The sequence below is a fragment of the Asterias amurensis genome, chromosome 21, assembly GCF_032118995.1.
Source record: "Asterias amurensis chromosome 21, ASM3211899v1".
Lineage (NCBI taxonomy): Eukaryota > Metazoa > Echinodermata > Asteroidea > Forcipulatida > Asteriidae > Asterias > Asterias amurensis.
The window spans coordinates 8,081,699-8,090,256 of record NC_092668.1 but is presented as its reverse complement, the minus strand read 5'-3'; the positions used below and the strand labels follow the sequence as shown (position 1 = coordinate 8,090,256).

General features: G+C 39.0%; 1 protein-coding gene across 3 annotated transcripts; it reads left to right on the top strand.

Annotated features, from left to right (window-relative positions):
• Window positions 1-855: 855 nt before the first annotated feature.
• On the top strand, window positions 856-6,851 carry LOC139953207 (uncharacterized). Of its 3 annotated transcripts, XM_071952662.1 has the most exons (10): window positions 856-2,667; window positions 3,085-3,239; window positions 3,413-3,628; window positions 3,723-3,968; window positions 4,109-4,185; window positions 4,295-4,500; window positions 4,778-5,140; window positions 5,234-5,380; window positions 5,482-5,692; window positions 6,044-6,851. In XM_071952662.1, exons 1-10 carry the CDS (start codon window positions 1,627-1,629, stop codon window positions 6,349-6,351), a joined length of 2,970 nt encoding a protein of 989 aa, XP_071808763.1. In that variant the 5' UTR covers window positions 856-1,626; the 3' UTR covers window positions 6,352-6,851. The 3 variants fall into 3 exon arrangements, with proteins under 3 accessions (XP_071808763.1, XP_071808762.1, XP_071808764.1); XM_071952661.1 differs by having other exon boundaries at window positions 4,778-5,380; XM_071952663.1 differs by having other exon boundaries at window positions 4,778-5,380; window positions 5,482-5,726; window positions 6,044-6,200.
• Window positions 6,852-8,558: the final 1,707 nt, after the last annotated feature.

Below are 8,558 nucleotides of genomic sequence, written 5' to 3'. Positions count from 1 at the left end.
GATTTCCAGAGTGGACTATTAGAAAAACAAGATGGCCGCTCTTCCCTTTTCCCTAACAGGGGAATAAAATTTTAATTTTCGAGCAACCCCGAAAAGCCGAATTAGCGTGATTACTTCTTGCGGATACCCCACCCGAGTGTGCCCCACCCGAGTGTGCCGGTGCAAATTTGAACTCCATCATTGTTATATTTTGGCGGTAATCGACGATTATTGGTCAAATTATGACGTCACTTTTGCACCAAAAAGTTGTAATTCCCAAGGTTTTGCGAATTTTGCATGACTCCACACAGGAAAGTTGTTCAGGATGCTCAACTTGGTCGATTTGTACCGTCAAAACGCGATTTCCAGAGTTGACTATTAGAGAACCAGATGACCGCTCTTCCCTTTTCCCTACCGGGGGAATAAACTTTTTAATTTTCGAGCCACCCCGAAAAGCCGAATTAGCGTGATTACTTCTTGAAGATACCCCACCCAAGTGTGCCGGTGCAAATTTGAACTCCGTAACTGTTATATTTTGGCGGTAATCGACGATTTTTGGTCAAATTATGACGTCACTTTTGCAACAAAAAGTTGTAATTCCCAAGGTTTTGCGAATTTTGCATGACTCCACACAGGAAAGTTGTTCAGGATGCTCAACTTGGTCGATTTGCACCGTCAAAACGCGATTTCCAGAGTTGACTATTAGAAAAACAAGATGACCGCCCACCCGAGTGTGCCAGTGCAAATTTGAAGCACGCCAATGTTTTACTTTGGCGGTAATCGACGATTTTTGGTCAATATATGACGTCACTTTTGCACCAAAAAGTTGTTATTCCCAAGGTTTTGCGAATTTTGCTTGACTCCACACAGGACACGGCTGTTTCACACGCTATGCAATGCGCGCTATCTAAGTCATGCAGTTTGTTTGTTGTGCTTTTCGATATTTACTCCACTTACGTTAACAAACGTACATTGATAGGTAGCCATTGCGCAATCAACCGTACGCTACTCGCCGCATACGCGGCAGTAAAAGTTGTCAAATTGTCCGTTTTTCTCGTTGCCTTGAACTGTTTTAGGTCTGTAATCCTTCGAAATGAGATTCCCAGTCAGATTATACGAAATGTTTCTTATAATTGTCACAATATTTCGAAGTTTAAGTATTTTTGTGGTGCTTTTTTCGATCGTAGGTTAAATCCACGGGAAAAAAACTTGCTCCAGTAAATCTTGAAATGTCATCAAGTTGAGCATAGTCAGCAAATTTAATCACTACCACTGTATTACTACATAAATTTGACATAATAAAATACCTACTCGGACTTTGGGACATTGGGTAATAATTTAGAAATCCTTCTTGAAAAACGTAAACATTAAGCATCCCACAACGCAGTTTTGACGAACCATGCACATCAGACGACTTTGCTCGCTGGTTAACAAAGGCATCAACTGCGGTACAACACACACAGCGCGCATGGTACCAGTTATTTTGCCGTGAGAAGCGCGGGGGTATTGAATACTACAGTATACAGTTTTGTTTATTTGTTGTGATTATGTTACGGTCTTCCGTGAAGAGAGCTGACAACAATAAAAATGCTACAAAGACTTCAGTTCATTTTAAGTGTTTCATAATGATTTATTGCTCTTTCAAACATGAGTTTCAAATTCCACCAGTTAGGATTAACAAAAATATGTAGGGTATGTACAAATCGAGTAAAAACATCAACAAGAAAACCAACAGTATGCAAAGAATTCGTCAAGGAAATTTACAATGTATTTGATGTATGTACATGGGCTGACACTCCTGATCAACATCCCCATCATCTTTGTGAACTATGTGCGAGGAAGGTTCGTCACCAGAGAGCTGGTACTCGTGATTACGGTTTTAAGATTACTTCACTAACACAGCGGATTCAGAAAGACTGGCAAAAACATCCAAGGACAGGGTCATGTGATGTGTGTGAACTACTCCAAAAACAATCGCAAGGAGGTCCCAAACCATCATCAACCAAACCCAAAAGAGGACAACCTGTGATAGTCAACGCCCAACAGATAATTCTTCCATATGACTGTTCATCGGAAAATATTTTCTGCTTTCTGCAAATGCCAACGGCTACCTTCCATCAGCAGGTCTCAGCCAGCATAGAAATTATCGGACATATTGAACAAAGTCTGTTTACATGTGCCATTTGCCTGTGTATTTTAAGCAGACCCTGTGTACAGACACCATGCCAGCATAATTATTGTGCAGTATGTTTGTCAGCTTACTTTACACATCACAAATTGACTGAGCTTAAATGCCCAATATGTATGAAACTGGTCAACTTCAACAAAGTAACAGCAAGTCCAAGGGTTCTTTGTGTTCAGCTTGACAGCTTGGATGTTGCATGTAACAAATGCAGCCAAATTGGCAACATCCACAAAGTTGTGGGTCACAAATGTGAAGTGACTGTTGATGTTCGGCCGAGAGTGACCATAGTAAAACATTCAAAAGTTATCGAGTCCCAGGCGAAAAGCACAACAACTTTCAGCACCAGAGTAACCGATGCTGCAAGACTGCTAAAATCCCTTGCTAACGATCACCAACAGGGCAATCCCATTCCCCATGAAATAGAGCAAGCCGCTGATAAATGGACTTGGATCAAGCTGAACGAACACAAAGAGCACAAGGCTTATCTTCACACTGGTGGAAGAGTAAGTAATAAATTGTTATTGTTTTTAAGAAAATATTGCCACTCAAACAAACTTCAAAACTAAAATATATTTTTAACAGTAAAAGCAGGCTTAACTTTTTTTGTAAAATTTGTATGTACAGATAAGAAGGAACTTTTCACGTTTACAAAATTTCTTTTGAAGAATAATTTAAACATCTTAAAACAGGTTTGTTAACTGAACATCATGATTGTTTTACTTGATCATGTACATGTAAGTCATTATAATATTGCACAAGTTGCTCCCAAAACATTTAAATTTAAGTTAACAAAACTAAATGTACAATAAATATATGATAGTGTTTTACAAACATTGCTAACCAGAATTGATAAAACATATAACATTACAAAAAATTTAAAAATTTAAAGAATTCAAAATGACTTAAATTGTATTTTCCAGCCTGCGTTAGTTCAGAAAGTGACAAAGACAACCGAGTTAGAGTCTGCTACCAAGAGTGCATCTGATACTGGGCAGAGTACGATGTCTGCGAATCAAGCATTAGCTATGATGCGTGACTGCCACCTTGCATGGGACCAGCTTCGAAAGCTGAAAAGGTACATTTGGTTTGTTTGCAAATTTATTATTTGTTTTTAGACTATTTGAGTTATATGCATCATTTTTGTAATGCTTTCCGCAATCTCCAATTACACTCTTTGATCACCGACTTAATGTACAATTTGAAATATAAGAACAAGTTAATATTGTTATGTTTGTATTTTTTGTACAGGTATATACCTAAAGGCTTCACAATTTCATCAGAAAGGAAAATGAGGAAGCAACAAGACATCTTCATCAAGGATAACCTGTGTGGGGAAATGATTAAGCTTGTGTTTCCTTCCACCAAGGCAGATGGCATCAATGGCTTTGAAACAAAAGAAACCCCTTTTGTTTATATCAACAACCTGCCTTCCCTAATTTTGGACTACCTTGACCGCCTTGACAGGTACATTTACTTATAGGTACAATTTAAGCTGTGCAAGTACATTGTATGCTTGACAATGTTTTTAAATAACAAGTTTGAATTTTTTTCTCAACAGTGCTGGGCTTTTGGTGTGGCATGATGGAGTTATTCCGAAGGATGAAGTCTGGTTGAAAATTGGCGGGGACAAGGGAGGGACATCTTTTAAGATGAACTTCCAGATAGTGAATGTGTCTCATCCAAATTCACTCAGCAACACAATTGTGTTCATTGTTTTTGAGGGAAGTGATTCCCTGGTCAATTTGCAATGTACACTCCCCAAACTCATGAGACAGATAGCTGACTTGGCAACAGTAAAGTGGAGGTGAGATGTGTACTTTAACCTGTGATTTTACTACAATTAAGTTAAATAAGTTACATGTAACATTTTCTATGAGATAATATATGCAAAAAATTAACCTTGTTTACCCCTTTGTTTTCTTTGGGTGGCAATCGCTTTTGCAGAGACAAGTCCTTTCGACTTCTATGTTTTGGAGATTACGAGCTCTTGAACAAGACTTACGGCCTTTGTGGTTGCAACGGTAAGTACATGTATATTTCTGGTTAATAATAATAAAATCATGACTTTTATAATTTTGAAAAAATAATGTAGATTTTAAATTAATTTTTATTTTTTTTGCATCATTACAGCTCGTTACTGTTGCATTTATTGCAAAGCTTCCAAAGAAATGATGCAAAAACCCTTAGCTGAACGTGGACTATCCCCTGCAAGATCACTGAATGATATTAAAGACAACCACCAACACTTTCTCAAAAGTGGTGCCAAAAGGAGTCAAGCCAAAGATATTTCCTTCAGTGTTGTCAGTGAGCCGCTTATCCCCATAGAAGTTGATCATGTAAGTCAAATGTAACTTAATTAACTTTTTTAAGGGGATATGTTGTCATGATCAAAGCAGGTCTGTTGCTGTACATGGAATTATCAACTCACCAGTTACAACACCGACACGCACACTCTCTGCTTGAAAAGCTAACAATTCCATGTAGAGTCACAGGCCTGCTTTGTTACTATTTAATGACTTACCAGTACTAGCTTGCATGTTTATATACATGTACACATGTATACATCTTTTGGGAAAGTATGCAACTTTTATGTACATGTTCTTCTATCATTAGGTTATACTTCCCAGTCTTCACATCTCACTTGGAGTTTTTAAGAAGCTCTTTGACCTGTTTGAGAGTGACTGCCACAGATTAGACGAGCACCTCTTCAAGTTGCGAGCTCAAGTGGAAGATGAGGATGAAGATGAGGATGAAGATGAACATCGCGACACTAACTTTGATGTGCAAATTGCCACTTCTGTTAAGCAGCGAAACCACATTGCAGAACAACTGACGAAGAAAAAATCACGCCTTGAAGAACTCGAGGATGATCTACCCCTGTATGTACTCCAGCACACTGAGCAGCAAGATGTGGATGCTGAATTCCGTCAGATGGCAACTGAGACATATCAGTTGAGAGTCGATGTACATGGCCTGGTGAGTTTGACATGTAAAACACAATGCAGTCTCAATATTCTTGGAATAATGAATTTAGCATGCAAAATTATTGTGTCCATTTGTTTTTCGCAGGAAATCGAAATGAATCGTGCTGACCTTGCCTATGGAACTGGTCCTGTTGTCAGCTCCTTGGACAAAGTTTTGTCAAGGTTTCATGTTCAGCGACAGGCCTACCACGGGAAGTCTTTTGTGGGCAACCATGTTCATCGATGCTGCACTGTAAGTACCAGCAATATGCATTAAATCGCGAGGGCCATCTCGCAAACTCCAAACAAAGTTCAGTTAAGTTTATAAACAAAAGCTGCATTTTCCATCAACAGGTTGAAGTCATTGAAGCATTGACTGCGGCTCCAATGAAGGTCATGCTGGAAAATATGACGGATGATGTTCCTCTTGCAGCCCACGAACGACTTCTCATGGAATCTGCGAACATAAAGAAAAAATACAGTGACATATTTCTTAAGTTCGCAGATGTACATCATGGCATCAACCATGCGAGGGCAATCTCACCACAAGAACTTAATCAGATTGGTAATCTTTGTTTTATATTCTGCTTTGAAAAAATGTACGTTGGTTTTTATATATTTCCTGCACTTGGTTTCTGCTACACTATAGTAAACATTAATAAGCTGAAACAAAACTGAACACTCGAATTGACCATTTTTTGGTGCATAGAAACTTTTATAGTGAGAATTTTTTCTGAGCCAACTTTGTAGCAAATTCACACAAGACAAGTGGGCATGGAACAATCTGCCGGCTGGATAATCTTTGTGAAAAGTTAACTGGTGTCAGCAACTTCATAATTTTTCACTTTCAGTCTTACACTTAGATTGTTATGATAGATAATTACCACTTACATTTTTGTGTTTGTGCTACATGTAGATATCTGCATCAAAGAATTCCTGAACTCATTCCGTGCATCATTCCCAAGCTCCAACATCTCACCAAAGCTCCATCTTTTGGAAGATCATGCCGTCGAGCAGCTGAGAAAATTCCGGGTAGGATTCGGTCTGCTAAATGAACAAGGTGGCGAGCTGATACACACAGACTTCAACAGAACTGGACGAGTGGTGCACGGAATGAGGGATCCCCTTCAACGACTGATGGCTGTCATGAGAAGACACCTTGTGGGCACAACACCAGAAGTGCAGACAAACATCGCCAAAACCTCCAGAAAGCATGAATGTTAAAGACAAAATTATAAATTAGTGATGCGGATCATGCCAATATTGACCAAGAAAGGGTTTTTAGTTTGAAAGTGTAAAAATCATCACTTCTTGCTTAAAATAACCTGCATGTGAACAGCAAACAAACAACAACTAACATGCGCCGAGTGATAATTAATGTTAAGTACGAAGTCTGTTCGTACAAAAAATACGACATTCAAAAACAAGATCCTATTCATTATTCTTAGTAATTAATCCCATCATCTTTCAACCAACAACGGCTAAAGCCCGGTTCATACTTCCTGCGAATGCGAAGCGAATTTGACGTCACAACCCTCCTTTCGCAGCTTTATTCATAAGTGAGTCAAACAGAGTTCAACTGCTGCGAATTGTTCATTGCGAATGCGTGACGCCAACATTTGCTTCGCAATCGCATTCGCAGGAAGTATGAACCAGACTTTATTATGCTTCAATTCAACTGAAAACAGCGCAACAAATTCTATTTCCAAAATAAAATAAAACTAATGGACCGTCAAAAAGTGTCAGTTTATTTTCTTGAGTTGAGAGTTTTTGTTTATAATAATAAAATAAATATATTAAAATTGTTGATAAATTAAATTTTAATTTTAATTACAAAATAATTATTTTAGTAAGTGTCCTGTAAACACAGCACAGCAAAAGCTTTTGCCCCATGAATTGTACTATATTATATAATAATTACCCAGCACAGCAATTGCTTTTGCCATGAATTGTACTATATATTATATAATAATTACCCACCCCATCTACCCACCTATCTTTATCCATGATCCCATCAACAGACAAAAAAAAAGAAGTAGGCCTACGTTTACTCAGGTTTTTTTAGGCCCAACGTGTGTACACTGTGATGTATGTACCAATTGTACATACATGTAGTTTACACACGAAACATGATCCCCACGTGTGCGTGTACAAAAAAAACTCAAAAAAAATCACAAAACTTAGAAGACGATTTGCTAATTAAAACCAAATGTCCCAGACTTACCTTTCACATATCCACTTGAAAAGGTCATTAGATGACAGACTTGCTTGAAGATAGCAACAACAAATGCTCAGGCTTTTTTTAAATGATACAAATCTCACGTCGTTTTTCACATCAGAGCAAGCCACATTTCGCGTCGCCTGGCCGCACACATCGGAGTTTCCGAAGTAGTCTCTACGTCAAGAAGTTCAGCAAACAAGCCCACTGGGATTGAAAAAAGACTGTAGCACACGTAACTCAGACAATCCCAAACAAAAATAAACGACTTGACAGTCATAGCCAATGAACGAACAGAATTTGCAGTACGTCACAACATCGACAACTGGCGAGTTTTATCTTTCGTCCTTTAAATAAACAATGACGTCACGCGTTTTGACAAGCAAATCGCGCTAAGCAATAACAACCGCGAGAGGGCGCACTTTTTTTTGCGTGAAACAGCCGTGAGGAAAGTTGTTCAGGATGCTCATCTTGGTCGATTTGCACCGTCAAAACGCGATTTCTAGAGTTGACTATTAGAAAAACAAGATGGCCGCTCTTCCCTTTTCCCTGCCCGGGGAAAACCTTTTTAATTTTCGAGGCACCCCGAAAAGCCGAATTAGCGTGATTACTTCTTGCGGATACCCCACTCGAGTGTGCCGGTGGAAATTTGAACCACGCCAATGTTTTACTTTGGCGGTAATCGACGATTTTTGGTCAAATTATGACGTCACTTTTGCACAAAAAAGTTGTAATTCCCAAGGTTTTGCGAATTTTGCATGACTCCACACAGGAAAGTTGTTCAGGATGCTCAACTTGGTCGATTTGCACCGTCAAAACGCGATTTCCAGAGTTGACTATTAGAAAAACAAGATGGCCGCTCTTCCCTTTTACCTGCCCGGGGAATAACCTTTTTAATTTTCGTGGCACCCCAAAAAGCCGAACTAGCTTGATTACTTTTTGCGGATACCCCACCCGAGTGTGCCGGTGCAAATTTGAACCACGCCAATGTTTTACTTTGGCGGTAATCGACAATTTTTGGTCAATATATGACGTCACTTTTGCACAAAAAAGTTGTAATTCCCAAGGTTTTGCAAATTCTGCATGACTCCACACAGGAAAGTTGTTCAGGATGCTCAACTTGGTCGATTTGCACCGTCAAAACGCGATTTCCAGAGTTGACTATTAGAAAAACAAGATGGCCGCTCTTCCCTTTTTCCTGCCCGGGGAATAA